Raw genomic sequence first — 26,743 nt, 5'->3', positions numbered from 1 at the left:
TATTATATAAAGTGCCATCACTTTCAAATTCTTACTCTTAAAACACAGTATTCAATATATGAAAGGCTAACAGTCCAGGCTCAGGAAGAGTGGTTTTGATTCCAGATGTTACTGTCCTCCCTAGCAAGCACTTAGATAGGTAAATACAACATAATAGGAAATTACTCCTATGAGTTAAAAGTTACTATAAAATCAGTAGACTGGCATGGCCTATGGAAAAAGGGTCTGGAATCGTACTGCTTCATATGTGGTTAGTATTCAATAAATACTTAATGCATGAGAGAACAGTATTGACTGAACCACATAGCTAATAACCATGAAGCAGCCAAAGACTCCTTTATGGATCCAGGATCATACTATCTATAACAACAGAACCATATATGCCCTAGCTTTCAATATAGTTTTCTAGGGTATAAAATAACGTCACACCACTCTCAAATCTCTGTCTCTTCTCCCAAATGTCATAAGGAAATAACTGCTATGAATCATGTGATAACTTTTTTCCATTAAATTATTTAAATGACTGATCTACACTAAGAAAAACCAATAAGCTATACCATTTTATCTTTATAAAATTATTTGACATTGTTTTAAAAAGCATGCAAGGGATTACTGTTTAGCTTCTTCATATGTTTAAAACAATACTGAATAAACTTCAATGCAATGAATTATGTGAAACTTCTCAAACTATAACACAAAACCTTCTATGCCAACTGTTTCATTAATAATTCATAAGCAATCTCAGATATATTTTAAAGAACACATACAAATCAACAAATACAGATTTCCTAGAACACTTCGTAAAGCAAAGAAGTATAGTCTCCATCATTCTTAGCAAACTATCACAAGAACAGAAAACCAAACACCGCATGTTCTCACTCATAGGTGGGAACTGAACAATGAGATCACTCAGACTCAGGAAGGGGAACATCACACACCGGGGCCTATCATGGGGAGGGGGGAGGGGGGAGGGATTGCACTGGGAGTTATACCTGATGTAAATGACGAGTTGATGGGTGCAGCACACCAACAAGGCACAAGTATACATATGTAACAAACCTGCACGTTATGCACATGTACCCTACAACTTAAAGTATAATAATAATAATAATAATAATAAAAAAAAAAAAAAAGCAAAGAAGTATAGTCTCAATATAAAGTAACAGGGGGACAAAAAAACACTCCCCTTCTAAACACACATTATCACCTTATATTATTTTATACATACACACACATCATCACTGCATGTATACACACATGATCATCGCACGTGCACACATATACATATGCCCATATGAGCTTTCTACTTAGATGAAAACCTCCTAAAAATTGAGACTGGTACAAAAATTATTCTATATCCTGGTGAAACCCCGTCTCTAATAAAAATACAAAAAAAAATTAGCTATGCGTGGTGGCGGGCACCTGTAGTCCCAGCTACTCAGGAGGCCGAGGTAGGAGAATCGCTTGAACCCGGGAGGCGGAGGCTGCAATGAGCCGAGATCGCGCCACTGTACTCCAGCCTGGGCGACAGAGCGAGACTCCGTCTCAAAAAAAAAAAAAATGTATTTTATACTCCACATCCTTATAAATACGATCAATCATAACTTGTTCAAAAGGAAAAAACATCTATTGTTGTCAATGTTAAGAAGTGCTAATTTCATCTCCAGTAAAATTTTATTAATTAGCTCACTCAGTATCAAGAAATCATTAACCATTCTGAGTACTGAGTATTCTTAGTTATAACCAACCACATTTCCAAAGGACTAGCAAAAGTATGAAGGCAGATATGACCACATATTTTTTTATTTTACATAGACTACATGTTAAAAATGGAAACTGGAGAAAACTCCATCTGTAGTGAAAGCAAATACTTTGTTTGGTTTGATTTTACCAAAACTGTGTATGAGATAAATACTAAGCTACTGACCATTTAACTAAGCTGTTACAGAAAAAAAAAAACAGACTAATTTTTTTTTGCAAATTGGTAGTTTTGAAATCCAAGTCTTAAAGTCAACGTGAATATTTAATATGGTTTTTCCATTTTTCTCCTTTAAAGTTGTTATTAAATCAATAGCACTTCCAGCAATCAAAGAAATTTGGCGCATTTTATCCTTATGAAAAATTACAATGGTTGAACTTATTAATGACACTACAGACTGCTAAGTAAAACATAAAAGTCATTTGGTAAGCATGAAATTCACTTATCTCCATTCCAAACTGGGAAATGACTAGACATTCCTGACCAACTACACCTGTCACCTAACAGAGTAACTCTTCTAACCCGCACATCATGTCACAGGAATTGCTAAAATTGCAACAAATCAAAACTGGAAAAAAAGACCTTGTTATCCGTATTTATGAATATAACTTATAAACTGAAAATGCAAAATGCAAGGGACCAACATGTAGATATCACATATTCAATCTAAAGATCCGAAATAACTTGACGTGAAAATATAGTAAAGAATATCTTAAAAGTTAGAACTGAATAGTATCAACCAGTTCACCAGTGACCTCCTTGGAAACTTATTTGATTAAAAACTAGTAAAAACTAAATAATATGTTGATCAGACATACATACAAATGTAACAAAATGAAAAGAATGATAAATATAAAATTCAGGATAGCAGTTAATTCTGATTACCTCTGAAGGGGAGTCAAGATGAGAGAAGGAAGGAATGCATAGGTAGATAAAAGTTATTGATAACATTCTAATTAATAGTATGGATGGAGCGTTCCTGAGCAAATGTTTACAAGCTTTTTGATAAATTAACTTTTATAATGAAATAAGATTATGCCTGGACCAATTACCACAGTATATCATGAACCAAAGATTATAACTAGTAAAATTCTATGTTGCCAAGGTCCATTTTGAAAACAATAATTCACATTTACGTACAGAAATTCACCTTTTATAAATGTTTCTTCCTAACATTAATATTAAAACATCAACAAACTCCAATCTTTTTAAACAAATATTCAGATTAAAAGGAGGATTGTGGGAATTACCTCAGAAAACCAAAACCAAAATCATTCTTCTCCCTAAATCAGAATAATACTCTCATATTGGTTTCAAGTTACTATCCCTCAGAGGTAGTTCAGGACAAACTGTTTGTTTGTTTGTTGTTGTTGTTGTTGTTGGGTTTTTCTGAGAGAGTCTCGCTCTGTCACCCAGGTTGGAGTGCAGTGGTACAATTTCAGCTCACTGCAACCTCCACTTCCTGTGTTCCAGCAATCCTCCTGCTTCAACCTCCCAAGTAGCTGGGATTATGGTTGTGCACCATCATGCCCAGCTAATTCTTGTATTTTTAGTAGAGATGGATTTTCACCATGTTTGACCAGGCTAGTTTCGAACTCCTGACCTCAAGTGATCCACCGCCTCAGTCTCCCAAAGTGCTGGGATTACAGGTGTGAGCTATGTGGCCAGGGCAAACATATTAAACAACAATCAAAAGCAAAAATGGAAAAAAAAAAAAAAAAGAGTCTATAGTTAAAGATTATGAAATGAATCCGTATAAAGATCTTGCAAATTTCAAAAAGTTTCAAAAATAGATATAAAATCTTGTATAAGAAGTTCTAAATCAAACTACCTTAAAATGAGAGCTGAAGCAAAACATACAATAATTTATAAGCAAATTTTGCTTAAGTCAAACCAGAAATATCAGTATATATATATATATTCAACATATTATTCTGAAATTTCCCAAGCATAAAATATATATTATAGCTAACAGTAGTCTATAAGACAAATATTAATGTGAAGACAATGCAACATAATATATATTGTTTTGTATTTACATTTCCAAATGCATAAAGGAAGAAGATTTAAGGTTACCTAAAGTATCAAAACCAAACATGAGACTTCATGCAAAGATGGACAAATTACTAGATTAAAAAACCACTTTTAAAATGCTTAAGTACTAAGATTCTTTATTTCAAATAAACTCTTACATCCAGAATTTTGAGGACAAAATGACTGTTAACTATTTACGAACCTGAATAAAATGTGGCAGTATTTACAAAGGTTGAGACACTGAAATCTAGTAGTGGTCAAATATTTGCTCTTAATGTAAAGGAAAACAATATAAACTGAAATTTTTAGAAATTGTAGTTGTCAATTTATCCACACAGGAAGCCAACAAAAGACAAAAATATCATCCTTCGGGACTTCAGTCACATACTCTAAAGATGAAAGGGCAGGGAAAAAGAACCATACATACAAAAACGCCAATGAGATTGTCTCTTTAAATTTTCTTTCAACTGAATTGATTAGAAAGGGTTACCTTAAAAGAAAACATAGTAATAAGTACTTATGTGCAAAGAGTTAATTCAAATTTATTCAAAATTACTTAATGAGGTAACTTCTCAAATTTTACAATGAAGAGACCTACAATGTGCCAAGCTCAGTACTATGTACTTTATATCTACCATTATATTTTACAAATGATCTAATTGAAGTTACAATTAGAAGTGTGAGAAATGTAGTCTGATGACTTGTAAAGCCTGACTTACAGTGCTATTGGAAATTGCTTATTAGTAGCATTTCCAAATATATAGTGATAACAAAGTCAGAATGAGTACATTTTAATACTCAACAGAATGACTTCTAGGTAATTAAGGTAAAAAAAAAAAAACAAAAAACAAAAAAACACCTAAATTGCCCAAGAACTAGGAAATAAAAATCTCTGTGCTCCAGTTAAGCTTCCACTCTGACTTCTAATTCACTGTACATCAAAGAAAATCAACTGGCCCTGACACATAAGGACTATTCCCTTCAGTGATCAGGCAGGTGTTGAGGCCAGAAAGAGAGCCTATTTTCCACAGCCCTTTACCTTGTTTGATCACTGGTTACTTTTGATCTGACACTGCCCTCTCTCTAGTAATGACTTCCCCCTCATAGACCCTACCTCACATCTGTCAGAAAGAATAAAGGGCATCAAACTGAGACCTGACAACGCCTATGGGCCATGCAATGTGTTGCCAACAGAATGTTCCCCAGCTCCCACAATTTTCAATTCAGTTTCTTTTGTTCTGGTAGGTAGAGGGTTAGGGTACCAATGACAGCAGAAAGGATTATGCACCAACTGTGAAACCAAGCCTTCTTGAATGTGTATCTTTTATCTTTGCTTCTTCATCTTCTAAAACGCTGCAAACTTCATGGTGGTTACTATAAAATACATATTCAACAAGTGCAATAGAAAGTTTGTTTAAAATCCTTGTCCAGGAGAAAACAAAGGACACAATATATTGTAATTCAACTATAAAGCTTTAAGGAAAAAGTTTCAAACCCATGGTGTGAGATTAGTAAAGGCCAGCTGTCAAAGTGCATGTTAATAGTAAATGAAACCACCGAAGTTTTACGAGGATCACTACTTAGTGGGTACTGCCATTCACTGTCTAAAAAATGGAAAAGTCCCCTAAAACAATGTCAGTATTCACAAGAAGCAATCATTTCAATTGTTAAATTACAAATTCTACATATTGGTAGGAGAATAAGGTAAAACAAAATAAATTCCACTAGTCTTGTTTAAATAATGTGGTGAATATATACAACCTTTTTCTTAAGGCATTGATAGTACTAGTTTTTAAATGTTATAAATGAGAAAAATCAGATCAAATATCATTTTGATATCATTTTACTCACAATTTTTCAACTATCATTAAAAACATTTTGAGTTCTTGAATATAAATATTTGCACTCTCCCACCTCCCACACACACACACACACACAATGCTATATGGCTCATTATCAGGCATGCAATAAAGAGATTTGCCAAAAAGCAGGCTTAGAGGATAGTATGACTTTCAAGGTTAAGGCACCATCTTAAAAAAAAAATAGGACTTTTTTAAATTTTGAAAAGTAGGACAAGAGGAAGCTGCATGATTATAAGTTACAAGCAAATTTAATGTAAATATAGCATTATAATGCATAAAAACAAATAACCTTAGACATGTACTAATATAGAAGTTCAGAGACAGAGGGTAAGCACTAAGGTGATTACAAGTTGGTTCCAGTATCTGGAAGTTCATTTTTACAATAACTGAGAAAGGTATGCCTTAACAGAAACGGGGAAGGTACCCATGTCTAAAGAATTAACCTGTGACTCTAGGCAAATGCACACACTAGACTGACAATGATTTACCACTATTGAAGACCAGATGTGAAATACCTCCTATTATTATACTGATCAGCAATTAGCATAATTATATTCTTCTTAAAAAAACCATTTCTGACTGTAATCTAAAAACATGATAATATAAAGTATATTAGAAAAATGTGATTGTTTTAAATAGATTTTAATGTATGAAAATAGATTATTCTTATATACTTGGACTAACTTTACAGCAGAAAGCCATATGGGTATACTAGAAAAAGATATTACTTCTAGAGGGGAAAAAAAACACAATTTAATCCAAGGATAAACAATAGTTTGGCAGAACCAACACTTGTCCACTTTTTTACCTTCTCAAGTTGTCCAAATGTCACTTAATCCTCCAAGAAAATGAAAAAACAAACTGCATTATTGTAACAAAATATCTATCCTTATTCTTGGCATTCTTTTCCCATTTTTGATTCTAAAAAATTGTTAGAACATATTAAATAAATATATATATATGAGAAGAATTTATGAAATTAAAAACTAAAAATTTTATATAAAGTATTTTTTAAAAAAACACTTGCCAGTGTAACTTCTGCATGATATATTACTCTCAAGGCATGCAATGCCAGTATTCTGAACTAAATTTAATGCCAGATTTGCTGACGCATTTGATTGGTACCAAGCAGCAAATATCTATCAAATATTATATTTAATATCTACCTCTAATTACAACAATAAAGTCAAGCTCTTCTGAACAAACTCAACCACAGAAGCAACTAGTTAACTTTCATCTTTTCAAGAATCAGGTAATTAAAGTATGACAAAAGAAAAGAGACCACACTTATTAGCAGTCTTGAGAGATTTTTGTTAGGGTTGCCTGAAACAGAAGGATGAAATACTGAAACAAACCAAATATCTTCAATGAGATGTACAACCATGTGAATGAAAATATATAATAGGTAATTTGTAATAAAAATGTTTAAAGACATTAAGTTTCAAAATCCAATTTTAAGAAATCATTTCCTAAAATCTACCTAATTCTTAAAAAGAACACACTTATTTGGGATTTTACTTCTTCAAACTATCATTGTCATTCTTCTTGTATGAATGCTAATGAAGAATCACTTGATATTGCTATAGAATAAAGTATATTTCACCAATTCAATTAATAAAAATTAAATTTTATGTCCTAAATGCTATACTTTTACGTACATATTAAAGTATAAATGGTTATGTTTAAAGTTACTGACATGTGTCTCATTTAAAATGTGATTTTAGAAGAAACTCTTCCTTCCTTATCTCAAGAAATTTTGGCCAGGTATGATGGCTCACGTCTGTAATCCCAGCACTCTGGGAGGCCAAGGCAGGCAGATCACAAGGTCAAGAGATCGAGACCATCCTGGCCAACATGGTGAAACCCCGTCTCTACTAAAAACACAAAAATTAGCTGGGCATGGTGGTGCACGCCTGCAGTCCCAGCTACTCGGGAGGCTGAGGCAGGAGACTCACTTGAACATGGGAGGCAAAGGTTGCCATGAGCCGAGATCATGCCACTGCACTCCAGTCTGGGCAACAGAGTGAGACTCCATCTCAAAAAAAAAAAAAAAAAAAAAAATTATCAACAGATTAATAAGAAGTAACTAAATACAGGAAGCTGACAGAATACAGGAAAGAAAAAAATGTGAAGTAATTCTCAAACAGTATTTGCAAAAAAAAATAATATTCACCTGAGCTTGAAGGTAGTAATTAACACATTCTGGAAGAAAGATAAAAAGAAGAATGATAAATGAAGTATAGAAAGTAAAAAAAAAAAAAAAAAAAGTAATGAGACAGACTAGTAACTGAAGAAATCTTTGAAATGAGCCACTACACATTCTGAAATGACAAAAACAGTATTTTGGAAAGAACACTGCTGGACTGTAGATATGATCAGTAAGAGTCAACCTTTAGAAACATCTTAGTTCATGAGTGAATTCAGAGGAATATATACAATGTATATTTAACCTTTCATACTTTTTTCCATTAAATTCTTCACACAAAAAAGCTTAAAACAATGAAAAACTACAGAATGTATACTAGATTACATAATGCAACTGCCTACAATTATATACGATAAACAGAGATTTATCAGTATACTAATGGAATAAGAGTATATGTGTGTATATTAAATTGTGTCCTGCAACAATTTAAAATGTATGAAATAGAAAACTACAAAATTATCTTCAAATACTTACAGTAAATATTAACCTAGTAAAAAGATAAGGAAATTTTCTCATGTTCTCAGAGGAGTTAAAATGAAAAGCTAGCAGAACATGATGCAAATAATTTTATAACCTCTAGGCATTCATTTGGACATTTAAGCAGTAATGAATATAAATATATGCCTTCTTCTTTATATTCTCAAAGATATTCAGCAAAAGGGAAAATAAAAGAAAATCACCCAACCATAGTTCAGTAAGAAGGACTCTGATTTACAACTACTTTTCTTTGTATTACAGTCTCAATATATTTATTTATATGTCTTATTAAGTGAACGATAACCATCTAGATTTTATGCTCCAATCAAAAATAGCCAATGAAGATCTGGTAACAGACACTACAAATTTTTTACCCCCAAACTCTCCTGAAGTAACTTGAGTACTTCTACCATCATACAACAGAAATCCAAAATAATGAAATATGGCAGCCACTAAAGAAAAATACTATACTGATATAGTCTGCAACCTAGATGTGGCTACACAAACTAAGATGCAACAGAAGAAGGGTTGGAAAAAAAAGTATCAAAACAGTATGGACTTACCTGGCTTTTAAACTTCTTGGCTATTAAAATCTAGATGATATAGCTAACAACAACAACAAAAAGAATCCACCCCAAAACTCACATGACTATTCATCCTTCTACTGCCTATCAGGTAACTTTATGTTCAAACCTTTGAAAATAATTTCAAGAAAGACAGTAAAAGAAGACAACCAACCTAATACAAGTAAGCAAAATCTGCAACACTAATAGGAACAGTACTTAACACAGGTTTAGATAGAAATATCGCCTGTATATCTTTGCCTGAAGACAGGGTTGTCTGACCAAGGCCCAAGGGCCATAGGACATTCACAATAATGTATCTTTGTGATAATGACTACAATAAAATGATGGAAAACGTGCATCCTATTACCTGGAAGTCAGATTCAACTGAAGTCTGTAAACTATATTTAGAAAGGCAAATCTTTATTTAAAAAAGAAAGAAAAAAAGGTAATTCTCCAATTCTCCTTCCTTTAAGCCTAGTCACTGAAATAACTGGGATTATTAAGTCTTGGATATCCTAAAACCCTAGAACCTTATTACTGTGGATAAAAACGTAAGTCAAAACTTCTTCCTAAATCCAAATAATACATTTCACTTGTTGACTGACAGGCTAGAAAGGTAGTTCAGGAACATATTCTCATAAATGATAGGCTTAATGTACTACTAGCATGCCACTACCATCTAACCCTTATAAAATTTCTATTTGCTAAGCCTAATGAATCAAGTCTTTATCTCAACCCACTATCTCCTGTGGCCAACACTTGAGCACAAAGCCCAACACTGCACTTCCACACTTGTATCTTAGAGATAATTTGTTTTGTTTCAAATCTCTGATTTTAACAGGTAGTCAAAAAAGAAAGCAAATAAAAATTAGATTTTTATTTTAAAAAAACAGGACTTAAACTACAGACCATATATGTAGGGAAAAAAGCACTAACAAAAGAATTACACTAAAAATAATCTACCAATTATAAATTTTAAACCCAAAAGAAGCACTCTAGAATTTGATCCAGAAAAACATATATTTTTAAAGAATACTTAAATACTATTTGGAATTTCCTATTTTTAACCATAACAAATTCTGCATTATTCACACTGGGATATCTTTATCTGAGTTTTTAATACTAAGCTAGCTTCCTCCTGAGATCCTATTTGCGTTTGGTCATCTCCTATCATCAGCTGATGAGTCCCCAGAGTTTGTGAACTAATTTTAATATTACTAAACTAATATAATTAAGCAGGTAAATCTGCTGGGTAAAAAATAATGCATTCCAAAGAAAAATTGTTTGGATATCATCCAAGTCACTGCCTGTCTTCTATACGACACTGGCACACAGGGAAAGAAAAAATACACCTTCATTCTTTATTGCTCTTTATGCCTTCAAATAATAGAATATAACTCACTTATGTTCCTGCCAACATATCTGATTTTAAAACAAACAACCAACCAAAAAAACAGCCGTAAGAGAAAGATACCAATAGACTAAAAAGAGAGTAAGAGGATAAGATCTAGCAAAGAATTTAAAATGAGTAAAAATGTATTTATTCTTCAGAATGAAATTATACTGTCAAAAAACTTGCTTTAGGTCAGGCATGGTGGCTGATGCCTACAATCCCAGCACTTTGGGAGGCCAAGACAGGAGAATCACTTGAGCCCAGGAGTTCGAGACCAGCCTGGGCAATATAGTGAAACCCTGTCTCTACTTTAAAAAAAAAACAAAACAAAAAACCTTGTTTTAATTGAAACTAGATCTTTCAAATACCACTTTAACAAAATAAAACTGATTTCATTAACAGTAAGAATGTACAAGTCAACATAATTCTGACAAGAATTATATTCTAGTTGATCAGAAGTGCATGTTGTTAAAGACAATTATCCCCAAAAAAAAAAAACCCTTGAGTACATTAGTGACTTTGGCTGGATAAATTTGATACACAAAGAATGGCATCATTAATGTGCTAACTAGGTCAAAACAATTTACTTACTTGAAAAGTGAAAAAATGTTTGACTCTTTAAACCATTTTAAGCTTTTATTTAATAAAATATGTCATCAAAATCTTTGAAGTGATACATTTTTTAAAGCATGCTCAATGCAGTAGTAACCCATCTGTCCCTAAACCAACATTTATTGAATGTCTATTATATACCAACACTAGGAGGGATGAATAAAAAGATGAGTACATACTCCTGGCCCTCAGAAGAGTTGACACTCCATCAGCAAGATACATCTCTAAATCATGATTTCAATTACCAGTAGAGAGTGATTTGACATGATCTAGAAAAATTTGAAAATGTACATATCTTAGCACCATATTATATATACTTCTAGTATATGCCCTAGAGAAACTCTTGAAGATGAGCACAAGAGATTTATACAATAATTTTATTGCAATACTGCCTCTGATAGTAAAACAGTGGAAGCAATGTAAGTGACCTTCAATAGGGAATGAATAACCAGGAGATTTATACATATAATAGAATACTAACAATGAAAAAGAATGAATTATATTCATTATGGCTAGATCTCAAAAATAAAAGTAAACATGCAAATTGTAGACTCATATATACTTTGTGAGACCAGATATTTAACCATATGACACTAGATATAAATTACATGTGACCACAAACTAAATAATACCACATGTCATGGTTATCCACATACATATTAAAGTATTTTTTAAAGCACTTTACATCATCATAGCAGTTGCTCTGGAAGGGAACAACGGGACAACAGTATGAATGTAAGACAACAGAGACTTGAAGTTTATTTGTTTTATTAATTCAAGCAGCAGCAGCAGCAAATTTAATAAAATGTTAACAACTGTCAATTTACAGGTGATGGGCATACACCTGTTATTACTCCTTTTTGTATTCTATATTTTTCTTAATTTTTCAAAATAGGAAAATAAAACAAGAATTAAAATCTGATCACATTTCACACTTGCTAAAATCTCATGCTATAATTCTTATTACCTAGAGACTTTCAAATTTCACAGCATGACACTGAAAAAAATTTAACAACCCGGTCCCTTCTTTCTTTTCCAGACCAAATATGAATACTTCCCTACTATCAAGCCTATCAACCTAGTGGCACTGTAACACTCACCACTTATTAAGCATTTCCCATATTTTTCTGATGTTTTATCTTTGTTAATGCTCTTTCCCATTACTGCAATTACCTTACCCTAAAATATGTCTGCTTGCATATTCATCACATCACTATATGTAATTCAAAACTCAGTTCAAAGATCACTTACTATTTATAAGATTTTCAGATTCCTTCCTTATCCCTCACATAAGAATAACTATTTTTGCAATTGGTTTTTCTATAGCACTATCATGAGACCAGGATCTTCTCTCTTTGGCAGTGTAACTCTTGTTTAATTCTTCAACACCTCTCACAGTGCCTGGAACATAGTAACTGTTCAAATGTTAATGGAACTGAATGAACATCCGAAACAAATGTTAAGGAACAGAGTACAGACTTATCAGTTCATGAATTCATTAAAATTGCCACTAAATCTTCTGGACAAAAATCAAATGCTACTAGCTTCTGAATCGAAATATCACAAAAATATAAAACACCATGTTTGCAATACAGAGAAGCTTTGTATAAAATACTGCAATTCTATTATTAATTATATTCATATTCATATAAGATTAAGATCAACACTAAATGCTAGCTTTCCTCTTTGATAATTTCAGTAATTTTCCTAGAAAAAGTTTTAAATACACTTCTGCTGGTACTTGCAGCTTCTCCTGCAATCAATTACCACCTTAAAAAATGATTTTCTACTCATGCTAATAATTAACTTCTTCCTTTGATGTCTCACAGCACTGGTCAATAAGTGTTTTAAAGAGAGATAATGTCTTTTGGAAGTTGCTACTTGGTTCAAAGGTGTGTGGATTAGCATTACAGGTAATATATCCACGCAATCCAAAGGGCTAGCGAAGAAAAGTCTGGGAATCTTAACAGATCTGGGTTAGAATTTTGACTTTGACAGCTACCTGTTGTTAACTTCTTTATGCCTCAATTACCTCACTGGTAAAATTGGATAAAAATAGCTACCTCATGTGGTAGTTATGAGGATTAATTATACAAAACAGCATAGTACCTGCTAAATTAACAATACTCAATAAAAGATAACTTGTATTAAATATTTTCTATTACCAACAAATGACAGCAAAATCCTGAAATGTAGTTGCTATAGTCTAAAGGTTTGTGTACACCCAAAACCCATATGTTGAAATCGTAATCTCCAAGTGATAGCATTAGGAAGTGGGATCTTTGGGGAGTGATTAAGTCATGAGGGCAGGGCTCTAATAAATGGGACTAATACCTTTACAAAATAGGCCACAGGGAGCTTGTTTGCCTTTCTGCCATGTGAGAAGGTGTCTATGAACTAGAAAGTAAGCCCTCACCAGATACCGAACCTGCCAGTGCCTTAATCTTGGACTTGTCAGCCTTCAGATCTGTGACTAACACATGTCTGTTGTTTATAAGTTATCCAGTTTATAGTATTTTGGTACAGCAACCCAAATGGACAGAGATAATAAGATAAGATTCAATATCTCTCGGTCACCTCCTTTAGAATGCCACATGCAAGTATTACTGTTCATTGGAAACTACCATTCTGGGTTTAAGTAAATGCCCCATCCATTAAGAGGGGAAAGAACACTGAAGGCAAGTATATACTCTGGATGATTTTGGAGGCTAAAGTGAGTACTTGGCCCTTTTGTACAAAATCCCTCAGAAATGTAAATTATTTATGTCTGGTATTACAATTAAACTCACTTCACAAGAAATATTTGAGAAATAAGACATAAAGAGTATCGTAGGGGGGCTACGGTTGCGGACAACCAATCTCCTTAATATATTAACTCTTATGTATAAACCCATTAATATATTAACTCTATGGTGAACAGTAAGAGTCAGGAAATGGAAGCTTTCACATAATGCTGAATTAACTACTGCTATTTAAACTCTTGATACAAATGTTTATCTTATATACTACTCTAGTTTATTATCAACATGGCTACCAATTTTTTCACCTAACTGCTACAACAGCCTCAAATCACAGCAAAGAGAAAAAAAAATTAAACTGTCAGTGTCTAACAGGTAAAATCAGACTAGGTGATACTAGGCATTGATACAGCCCAATTCAAATTAGTAAACTGCAGAAAGCAAATAATAGGCTTCAATATCCTCTCTCCTGATAGGAGAGGATAAAAACCTTTATTGAAGCCTTCTTGTGTTTTGTGGCAATGGAACCCATTTGGTGCTTTACCTCTTAATCTCATTTAGTCTGATCCTCATAAGAACATGTATGAAGTAGTATTGTATCCTTTCTGCAAGGAGGCAAAACAAAGTGCAAAAATTAAGATAACTAAAGCAAGTCATGTGAGTATGCATCAAGGTTTTAACTGAGTTCAGCGCAACTCAAAAATGGTGTTTGCCTCCATCTCACGTTAAAATGCTTTCAGCCTGGGGGGTGGGTGGGGGAAAAGCCTGGAGAGGTGAATTTGATCCTGTATCATTCATGTAAGTCTCCAAAGGATAAAATCTAAAACAAGATTGTTACAGCAGCAGCCAAAGGACTCTAAGAGAAGTCACAGAATTATAAAACTAGTAAAATATCAACTAAAAGATTGAAAAGTAAACATTCACAATTAACTTTCAAGAAATCAACTTTCAATTAGGAAACTTTAGTCATTTCCCTATAACTTTCTGAAATCTATTCATAGTACATTACTATTTTCTTGACAACTGAGTAATCTATAATAGTTTACAGGCCAATTATTCAGAGTACGAAATGTAAAAAAATAGACCAAATACACACATAACACATACAGATCTACATCAAAAATGCTTTGACATAGGACATAGCACAGAAGCTATTTTTGGAATAACTCATAAAATTCCAGTACTTTAAAACATCAGCCTGTATAACAAATGACACGTAATCTATCTGACCTCATCATTTTACAACGGAATAAAAAGCCACCCAAAGAGCTTCTCTGTCCAAAAAGTAGAGAAGCAGAATCTGGTACAGGGAAATTAAAGAAGCAGAGGAAATATACTTAACTGAGGTTTCTAGATCATTAATAACTATATGCTCAAACTAAATACGACTTAAAAATAGCCTTGTGGCATGCACTATTCAGAAATGATATAAAACCTATCACTAGAAGAGAAAGACACATACAATATGCTAGACCCTCACTGCAGTTGTACTCCTCAAATCTATTTATATAGTCAACATAAGAGTTTTACAGCAAATGCGAACTATACCTATGTAGGTACATGACACTTGTCTCACTATTCTGCATCTAAAGCCAGGTGCGGTGGCTCACACCTGTAATCCCAGCACTCTGGGAGGCCGAGGTGGGCGAATCATGAGCCCAGGAGTTCAAGACCAGCCTGACCAACACGGTGGAACCCCATCTCTACTAAAAATACAAAAAAAATTAGCTGGCATGATGGCTTGCACCTGTAATCCCAGCTACCCAGGAGGCTAAGGCAGGAGAATCTCTTGAACCCAGGAAGTGGAGGTTGCAGTGAGCTGAGATTGCGCCATTGCACTCCAGCCTGGGCTACAGAGCGAAACTCCGTCTCAAAAAGAAAAAAAATTCTACATCTAAGTCCTCAGTCCTCTGCTTCACTATAACTCATTTAAGGCATATCATTGTCCTCACTTTCCATATGAATAAAATTTCTCCCTCATAAACACAAGAATCTTTCCCCTATTCTAAAGTTTATCTTACTTAAACCAGTGCCACAAATAAAAATGTTCTACTATCTTACTACTTTGTGTAAAATGGTAAGATCATCCTGTAGCATTCTAGATACAATTTTTTAAAATAACTTAAGAAGAAATTTTCCCATTAAGGTTACATAAAGAACAAAAATGTAAAATAAACCATAACATCAGCAGCAACCATCAGCAGAAACTTATAGAGGCATTATATCCTTATAGTTACATCAAGGACACAAAAGCTATGTCACAGAAATACACAAAGACAATGCTGCCATCTAAAGGCCAAGATATAATATGAAAAGATGTATGTATACTCAAACACTATCAAAACAGCTTGATAGTTTAAGTCAGCAAAGTTTATACGAAAACTATGCTACCATTATTTTTAGACTATGCAATTAAACTATAATACTCCTTTTGAGAAGATTCAGTTTATTAAGAGAATTAGCAAAATAATTTGACTGATTATCAGTATTTGTCAAAGCATAGGTGAAATTCTTTTGGTATTTTTTCTGACAGTGTTCTCTGTACATACCTGTATTAGTTGCTAATTTAAAATATTTGCTGTTACATTACTAAGAATACGTGTCAAAGTAAAAACATTCTAATTACTTAAAATTGTGGCTTTGCAAGTATTTAAATATTTCTCCTTATTTCATCAATTTTAAAAATACAAACTTCCAGTGGGAGGTTAGGTATCAATATCTCAATAATCCAATAAAGAGTTCAAATTATTCTAAATTTCCTTTTCTAAGAAACTTAAATGGGAAGAACTGTAGTGAATTAGCCTTTAAGACTTAGCAAAATTACCTCAAATTTCCAATGAAATGAAAATGTTTAATAAAAAAACTAAACACAAAACTGATTCCCTTCGCATTTAAGTATATAACATCTTTTTAATGTAACAAAATATTAGGAAAAAACTAATGTGAACATAACAAGAACCTTCAAAACATAAACAGTTGCTTTTTGGGGAAACCATTGGCTAAAAATTGTTTGATGTGCCAATAAAACTATTTTTTTACATTTATTCAACAAGAAAAATAAGAGTCAACAAATATCCTATTGCTTGAGAAATAGAAAACTTCTAAATTGAGATCACCATCCTTTAATTTACCTTGAATGTAAAGTGAAAACCAAAAGTTAGATAACAAATACAGTTGTGATGCCATAAAAACTACTATGTTTTACATGTCTCCTGTAAGTCAGAGTTTGTACTAGACAATTTAAAAATACGGTGTCATTTAAGCCTCGAAACTATAACTAGCAAATAGAGATCAATAACCTCATTTACAAATGAGGTGTAAAGAACTCAAGTAACTTTCCCAGCGTCACAATGCAAGTAAGTGAACACCAGTATTCAAAAATTCAGTGTCTCTAACACAGACCTAACTTATCTTTACAAAATCCTGCTGTCTCAAGAATGACTATTACATAATAATTATTAAATGTTATGAACTCCAAGGGGCAATAAAAAGATCTCTCCATTTTTGAAATACAACTAAAAAAGCAAGTCTTCTTTGTGGTATACTACACATTCAAGACTACCCTGACAACATTTTCAAATACAGACATGCATTGCTTAATGACAGGAAAATGTTATGAGAAATGTGTCAATAGGTAATTTTGTTGTGTGAACATCACAGAATGTACTTAAACATTCTATGAGCATACAGAAAGCCCTGGACTATATGTTATAGCTTTTATTGCTCCTAAGCTGTCAAGTTGAACAGCATGTCACTGTACTGAATACTGGAGGCAACAATACAATGGTATTTCTGTATCTAAACATAGAAAAGGCAAAAATACAGTATAATAATCTCACAGGACCACTATTATATAAGCTGTCCACTGTTAACCCAAAAATTGTTACATGGCCCATGACTGTACGCATGCTATTTTTCAATTTGAAGAACTCCTACTGGTGCCCCCTAGTGACAACTTTTTCTTTTAACTGATATGATGTACCTATCATATAAAAATGTAAATGCTTTGGAACATTATTCAGCCATAAAACATAATAAAGCTCTGATACATGGTAAACGTGAATGAGCCTTGAAAACATCATGCTAAGCGAGACACCAGAAACAAAAGACCACGTATCACGTGATTCCATTTATACAAAATATCTAGAATAGGAAAACCCATAGAGAAAGAAAGTAAATTAGCAGTTGACAGGGACTAGAAGAAGGGTAAAATGGGGAGTGATAGCTAATGGGCACAGGATTTTTTTTTAGGGGTAATGAAAATATTAAAAAATTTGACATTGGTAATGACTGCACAACATGGTAAATATACTAAAAGCTGATGAGTTGTACACTTTAAAGAGTTTTGAAATGTATTTTATGTTAATTACCTCTCAATAAAAAAATTGTAAGATTTTTTAAGCATAATATATTAAACGCGTCTGAGTTATCCATGTACATGCTTAAAATATAAAATCTATGTAATTGCCCATATTATATACTCTAAATTATTGAATCCCATTTTTTATCATACTAAGTAAAAGGTTCTATTTTACAAGAGTACATTTTTCTGGACAATAAAAAATTTCTAACTGTCTAGAATTATTATAATCCCCAGAGATACCAGAAAGAACTACAACCATAGACAAACAAATTCGATTTTTCCAATTTACCACTGTTAGTTCACGGTCCACATTTAGAAAAGATGCATTAGCACATGCTAATGATGGATTTTTAACATGCAGGTACCACACACAAACACCATCTATTCAGTTAAAAGATCAATTTATAAAATCATCACTTTAAAAGAATTTTTGCTTTTGATTAAGTAGTATTTGAACCATCACAAGACAATAAGCAGAAAAAAAATTATAAATAAACTTGAAAGAATTCAAAGGTTAGGAACAAAATGAACAACACAAGGATGATAACAAGTACTTACTAATTTGTTTTCCTGCATGTATATCCTTTGTAATTTCAGACAGCCCTTAGCTATGACGATCATGCCTTCATCTGAGATCTTGTAACACTGGCCGAAATGAATATCTTTGAGTTCTCTGCATTTTGAGCCCAGCTGTAAACAAACAGATTTAGCTGAATGCTCAAAAAATAACAAAGGCAACATCTTTCAAGTGAGATTTTCATATAATTTTTTGAAAATAACCATGTCAGAGTTAAATATTTATGTTACTTATAAAATAAGATAGAATGTAAGCAATCCATAATTTAAAACAGTAATGTATAAACATTTTTAACCTAATGTACCTCCCTGTTTCAACCAACTCATATTACAAGCCTGCCAAGGTATCTGTATTCCTTAACAGTTCAAAATTATATAATTATTACTCCAGTATTTTTTTTTTAAAGACAGGGTCTCGCTGTGTTGCCCAGGCTAGAGTGCAGTGGCTCAATCATGGCTCACTACAGCCTCAACCTCCTGGGCTAAAGAGATCCTCTTACCTCAGCCTACTGAGTAGCTGGGAGTACGGGTGTGTGCCACTATACCTGGCTACTTTTTAAATTTTGTTGTAGAGCTAGGATCTCACTATGTTGCCCAGGCTAGTCTCAAACTCCCGGCCTCAAGAAATCCTCCCACCTCAGCCTCCCAAAGTGCTGGGATTACAGGTGTGAGCCACTGCACCCAGCCTCTCTTGTGTCTTAATAGTGAAGAAAAAAAAATAATACTTAAAGGAATAAATTATAACGTATTCATAAGACTGAGTATTATACAACCACTAAAATTGGAACAAACGTGACAAAAATGTATGTAAGCTGTTATAGTATAATCCAATTTTATAAAGAAATTATGCATAAATGCATACATATGTATTTGTGCACAGAAACGGGACTGAAATACATACCAAGGTGTTCACAGTGGTTAATTCTGATTAGTGCATGAGTTTTTATTCCCTTCTGCCTATGAATCTTCTCTAATTTTTTTAACAAACATTGCTTTTATAAGAAAAAAAACTTACAAGTTCTGTCTCAAGTAAAGTAATGACATCAGAAATACATGTGAGTTCAGTCACTTTTCCAGAGGTGGTGATAGATATAAACTATATTATTATAATCTAGGCTGCACTACTACCAATAACATATTCCTACAGAAATGTAAACTCCGTGAAGCCAGCAGATTGTCTATTTTATTAAATAAGGTATCTCTGGTGCCCGGTATCTTACACTTAGTTGACACTTAATAAATATTTGTTAAATGAATGAAGAGGCTGATCAGGATTATGTACTATAAAGAAGCTCATTTTAAGTGGGCAAATACAAGAAACTATGATTGTGGCCTCATACACTACTAAGTTCCACAGTTAATTCATGGGTTCTAACTGGCCCATGGAGAGAATTCAGGGGTTTCAGGAAAGCAGATTTTTTTAAAGTACATGTTCATTTTTTATGTTATCCTCCAACTGAACTTTAGCCTTTCCTTATTATATGAAAAACACTGCAGTAGCTTAGCAATACCTGAGACTGTGTAAGCAATAGAATCAAAGATTACTTCATATATCACTGTTGCAGATACCTTGAAATATTCTTCATTAGTATTCATCATGCTCATTAGATATCAGATTTGTATTGAATTCATTAAAAGAGGCATATATATTTCTACAACAAATGTACAATGGCATGTCACTATACCTAAGCAAACTAAATCCAAAGCCAACAGTGGGAAAAGCAAAGAAGTCTACTAAAGAACTCTCAACAGACTCACATATGTCTGGCAGTGAGGCTGAGGTTGGGGCTAAAAATACTAGAATTCTTGAAAGTCTGTTGAAAAAGTAGTTAAATCTTCAGATCACCTCCCCATTACTGCACAGTCTGACCTTGCCTTTTTTCCCACAATGCCAAAAAAATGTAATCTCTGGGGAGAGCAAAACATAGGGTTTTTAGACTGGGGTATACCACATATAGCTGAGAACCAAAGCACAATGGGGAAAATATGGGGATTTGTGAAAGTTTATTCAGTGAAAACAGAGGAATTCAAAGAAATATTTCTATCCAATTTTCCAGAATGAAAGGGTATCAACTTCCAGACTGAAAGAGCTTATCCATGTGTCCAGCACAAATAACAAAAACAGACACACTGCAATGCAAATCATCATAAAGTTTCAGAAACACAAGTTTAAAGCGATTCTACAGACTTAGAGAGATAAACTTCATAGAAAGGATTAGGATGAAAATGCATCAAACTTCTTAACAAAACTAAAAGAAAGCAACAGTCCAATGCCATCAAGTTCTGAAGATAAATTATTTCTAACCTAGAATTCTGTGCTCGGGATTCAGACTACGAATTAAGTGTGAAAGTAGAATTAGAGATGTTTTCAGACATACAAGTTATCAAAAGATTTACCTCCCATATACACTGTATCGGGAAGGTATTAGAATCTGTGCTCTATAAAACACGAGAATACACCAAGGGAAAGAAAACATGACATCTGGGTAACAGAAGATCTAACCCAATAGCAAGAGAATGGAAATCTTAAGGATAACAGTGGTAAGATACTAAGATGACCACTAATGCAATCACACTTGTATATGAGAAGTCCAGACTAGACTATCCCAGGCAAATCTGCTTTAGGGCAGTAAATGTAACGAAGTATTCACATATAGACATACTAATGCAACTGGAGGAAAGCTTTGGTCTTCATTAGTGTTAAGAGTATAAAAACTAGGTAAAGAAATAAGACATTTATTAATTGCAATGAAAACAAAATGCTTTAGAGAAAAAAAGATAGGTACATAATTATAGAATGTAAATACTGAATACTTATTTAACAAAAATTATAATAGAATTATGTTAGAAGGATGAAAGGATAACACACAGGGAAAGAAGTATAAGTGAGCTAAATCCTTACCTTCGATAGCAAGGAATCAGCAATAAACAGTCAAAAGTGAGTAAGTTTTTAAAAAAATACAAACAGACATGGCAGGGGAAAATGTTTTCTCATTCTGTAGGAAGCCAAACTAGTCTGATTCCCAGTCTCTCCACTGATTATTCTGTATTTAATAAACTGGGTATTTTCAGCTCGTATGTATGCTTCTTCCCCTTGTGAATAAACTGCACACAGGGAGCAAGCAATCTTTACTTCTCCATTTGGGGCCACTCTGCTGGTTAGCCTAGTCAATGACTAGTCAGTTAGCCAAACTCCAGAGTCAGGTTAACAATCCCATTTAGCACTGTTTGTAAGCAATATTCTCCACCTTAGATTTTCTGAGTGCTAAAGCTGACATCTTGCTCCTCCATCACTATTTGTCATACTTACCAATTTGATAACATCCTGTACAGTGAATAGGAGGCCCCATGAGACCTCAACAGTTAGTACACCAGCTAGAAACATGGAGAAATAAAGGAACAGAATCTATATATTAACAGAAGGAATAAGTGTGGTTTTTGGTGAAGTCTCAGATATCAATGTGTGGACAAGTTGGTAGAGCTTCAAGTTAAGACCCATAAATCACAGCGCCGCAGACTGGCAAAATAATTTAAACTGACTACATGGCGTTTTGACATTGAAAAGTAGCTTTGGTGGCTTTATCTATAAGGAAATGACTTTTCATAGAGGCCACATGGATAACCACACAAAGATGAGAACCACGTGGACGGCATATGTAGAAAGTACCAGCATGTGAGGTAAAGTTAGATATGAGGAACAGTGCCTCACAGGAGAAGCTATTATGATTTACTACTACTGAGTAAAACTATCATTTATTCTCACTGCAGAAACTGACACTCTGTTTTAGACATCACTGGATATAACTAGCAAGACCGGACCTAAATCAGTGCCTATCTGCACTAAACACCATTACACCATCCATAAATGTCCTAAGTTCCAGACTATGCCAGCATTGTAAAGTCAGTCATTATAACTGATATACTTACAATTTGGCTTACAGTCTTTAAATTTCTCAATGTTGTATTTGTCTATGACCCACAGAAAAACATTCAGAGGGCATCAACCAAACCCTACAAAAGCATAACCATTAGGATGCCTTAAATCTAGCACAATTAGTACTCTATCTAAAAACCATAGAAATAGAATACAAGTCTTTTTCTTTTGGAGATGGAGTTTTGCTCTTTCGCCCAGGCTGGAGTGCAGTGGCGCGACCTCAGCTCACTGCAACCTATGCCTTCCAGTTTCAAGCAGTTCTCCTGCCTCAGCCTCCCAAGTAGCTGGGACTACAAACGCCCCAGCTAATTTTTGTATTTTCAGTAGAGACGGGGTTTCACTATGTTGGCCAGGCTGGTCTCAAACCCCTGACCTCATGATCCGCCTGCCTCAGCGTTCCAAAGTGATGGGATTACAGGCGTGAGGCACTGCGCCTAGCCGAATACAACTTTTTTAAGTAAAAAATTATCTATCCAGGAAGAAAGTGCTAGAGACACTGGAACTCTACCCTGTCAAAAGGGAGAAATCCTCGTAAGTGCCCTGGCGTCCAGCTGAGACACCAAAAAGATGGTACCCTGGGAGCAAGAACTATGCCTAGAGTAAGGCCTATCCTAGACCATCCAAGTTAGAGGGATTTGGGAAATATCTTGGGCTTTCCACATAATAAAGCATAAAACTGAACATAAACAAGATAAGGATGATCATTCAGTAACTATAATGCTTGCTTTAAAAGAAAAGATTTCTGGTTTTCAGTCTGGCATGTAAGGAGTTTAGAAGTTGCCACTCTGCTCTAAAAAATAAAAAGCTAAACACACTGAAAAATTAACAATTCTTTTTAGATCCATCAGAGAAATGAAGACACAGACCAAACCACTGCCACAAAACTGCAGAGACAGGCAGATACAGAGAACAACTACTCACCAGAAGAGAAACTACTACCAGAAACCTCAGCAGGAACCAGCACTAGAGTAGGAAAATCTAAACTCTGCATTTGCCAAAATACTTGAGGCACAGCATGGATAATCCTGATAATTAAAAATTCCAGGGGGACCTAGTTATAAGACAATACTCATGCTTTTGTGAATTTTATCTACAGGAGCTCTACCAGGTCTTCACGGTGAATACTAGAGAAATCACCTCATGCATACAACAGTGAGAGGACAAAAGTAACCATTTTGAAATATGCCAGAGGATTCTATTATTCTTAACAAGGTCTGTCCTCAGGAGGAACTATTTTACCAGAGCCTAACCTGTGGGAGTTTTGTCAAAGCCTAACCTTCCTAGGGGAAGGAAAATATTGAACTCCAGCCAGCTATAGCCTTCCATGTAAGGAAAGGGATATACCAAACTCCAGCCCTCTCTAGCCATCCTAGCCCACCTAAGCATAAGGGGAAAAAAAGAAACACTAGCAAAGGTAGCCCAGTGGCACAGACTTGCCAAAAAATTAAAACCTAATCCTAAAACTATAGATCATTTCCCGTCTCCCCACACCTAACCACTATATTACTAAAGGCCCATTTAGGAAAGTTGCATTTCCCAGTATAGGTTGAGTATCCCTTATCCAAAATGTTTGGGACCAGAGGCGTTTTAATTTTTGGATTTTTTCAGATTTTTGAATATTTGCACTACATTTATCAGTTGAGCAAGCTTAATCTGAAAATCCAAAATCTGAACTGTTCCAATGCGTATTTCCTTTGAGTGCCATGTCAGCACTCAAAAAGTTTCCAATTTGGAACATACTGGATTTTGGAGTTTTGAATTAGGGACACGCAACCTGTGCATCGTGTCCACATTTCAATGAAAAATTAAAAGGCATACTAACAAGGAAAAGACAATTTCAAGAGACTGAAAAAAGCATCAGAACCAGAGTCAGATATGGCAGAAATGTTGAAATTACCAGACCAGAAATTTTTTAAAACTATGATTAATATGCTAAGAGCTTTAATGGGAAAAGTAGACAACATGCAAGCACCAATAAGCACTATAAAAATATACATTAGTAGACCGGACATGGTTAAGGAAAAAGTCTGAGTTTGAGAATATAACAGAAAGTTCCAAAACTGAAAATCAGGAGAAAAAAGACTGAATAAAAATGAACACAGTATCTAAGAACCAGAGAACAACTATAAAAAGTATAACATAAGTGAAAAGCGAATACTAAGACAAGAGAGACAGGAACAGAAAAACGTTTGAAGCACTCATGACTAATAATTTACCCAAATTAATATCAGATACCAAACTATAGACCCAAGAAGTTCAGAGAATAGCATGAAGGAAAACTGCAAACAAACAAACTAAAAACTACACCTAGGAGGCATATCATTTTCAAACTACAAGAAATCAAAGGTTAAAAAAAAAAAAAGAAAAAGAAAAAGTAAGAAATCTAGAAAGAAGCCAGAGGATAAAAACACCTTACCTACAGAGGGGCAAAAATAAAAATTATATCTAACTTTTCCTTAGAAACCATGCAATCAAGAAGAAAGTAGAGTGAAATATTTGAAATTTCGAGTATCATTAAAAAGTCAGGAAACAACAGGTGCTGGAGAGGATGTGGAGAAATAGGAACACTTTTACACTGTTGGTGGTATTGTAAACTAGTTCAACTATTATGGAAAACAGTATGGCAATTCCTCAAGGATCTAGAACTAGAAGTACCATATGACCCAGCCATCCCATTACTGGGTATATACCCAAAGGATTATAAATCATGCTGCTATAAAGACACATGCACACGTATGTTCATTGCGGCACTATTCACAATAGCAAAGACTTGGAATCAACCCAAATGTCCATCAGTGACAGACTAGATTAAGAAAATGTGGCACATATACACCATGGAATACTATGCAGCCATCAAAAAGGATGAGTTTGTGTCCTTTGTAGGGACATGGATGCAGCTGGAAACCATCATTCTTAGCAAACTATCACAAGAACAGAAAACCAAACACCGCATGTTCTCACTCATAGGTGGGAACTGAACAATGAGATCACTTGGACTCGGGAAGGGGAACATCATACACCGGGGCCTATCATGGGGAGCGGGGAGGGGGGAAGGATTGCATTGGGAGTTATACCTGATGTAAATGACGAGTTGATGGGTGCTGACAAGTTGATGGGTGCAGCACACCAACATGGCACAAGTATACATATGTAACAAACCTGCACGTTATGCACATGTACCCTAGAACTTAAAGTATAATAATAATAAAAAATAAATAAATAAAAAAGAAAAAAAGCACAAAAGGCAGAAAAAGCATGGAAGACAAAAATATTAGCAAAGAACTAGGGGAACAAATAGTAAACATTAACAGATATGGTAGATATTAATTCAACTACAGAAATAATCTCTTTAAACATCAGTGGTCTAAAAACAACAATTAAAAGATTGTCAAAATGGATCAAAAAAACAAGACCCAACTCTACGTTGTCTACAAGAAATCTACTTTAAATAGACAGAAATATATAAATTAAAAGTAAATGAATGAAGAAAGATATGCCATATTAATACTAATCAAAAGAAAGCAGAAGTAGCTATATTAATTTCAGACAGAGCAGGCTTCAAAGCAAAGAATGTTATCAGCGATAAAGGGGGACATGATATCATGATAAAGGAGTGAACACTCCAAAAAAACTTAGAAATCTTTAAAGCATATGTACCTAACAACAGAGCATCAGAATATGTGAAGTAAAAAATGACAGATCCTAGAAGGAGAAATAAATGAATTCATTATTATAGCTGAAGACTCTTACCACATGATCCAGCAATCATGCACCTTGGTTTTTACCCAAAAAAGTTGAAAAATTATGCCCATGCAAAAACCTGCACACAGAAGTTTATAGTAGTTTTATTTATAATTACCAGAACTTGGACATGCCCAAAATGTCCTTCAGTATTTGAATGGACAAACTTGTGGTACGTAACAGGCAATAGATATTATTCATTGCTAAAAATAAATAAGCTATGAAAAGACATGCAAGAACCTTAACTGCATACTACTAAGTGAACGAATCCAATCTAAAGGGGTTACATACTACATGATTCCAACTGGAATCATAAACATTTTGGAAGAATTTACAAAGACAATAAAAACATTAGGGGTTGCCAGGAGTTAGAGGGGAGGAGTGAATAAATAGGCAGAACACAGCAGCGAAAATACTATATACTGTATCTATAATGGTAGATACATGTCATTATATATTGTCCAAACTCATAGAATGTACAA

General features: G+C 34.0%; 1 protein-coding gene across 1 annotated transcript in view; it reads right to left on the bottom strand.

The window, feature by feature from the left end:
• The window catches only part of LOC105471091 (F-box and leucine rich repeat protein 17), a 544,848-nt gene that overhangs the window by 492,308 nt on the left and 25,797 nt on the right, over window positions 1–26,743 (bottom strand). Inside the window, exon 4 of the mRNA XM_011723457.3 lies at window positions 18,569–18,700. Within this exon, the coding sequence (XP_011721759.1) occupies window positions 18,569–18,700 (132 nt within the window). The remainder of the gene's footprint in view (window positions 1–18,568; window positions 18,701–26,743) is intronic.

The sequence above is a fragment of the Macaca nemestrina genome, chromosome 6 (assembly GCF_043159975.1).
Source record: "Macaca nemestrina isolate mMacNem1 chromosome 6, mMacNem.hap1, whole genome shotgun sequence".
Lineage (NCBI taxonomy): Eukaryota > Metazoa > Chordata > Mammalia > Primates > Cercopithecidae > Macaca > Macaca nemestrina.
The sequence above is the reverse complement of the archived record's forward strand: the minus strand, read 5'-3'. Positions and strand labels throughout refer to the sequence as shown.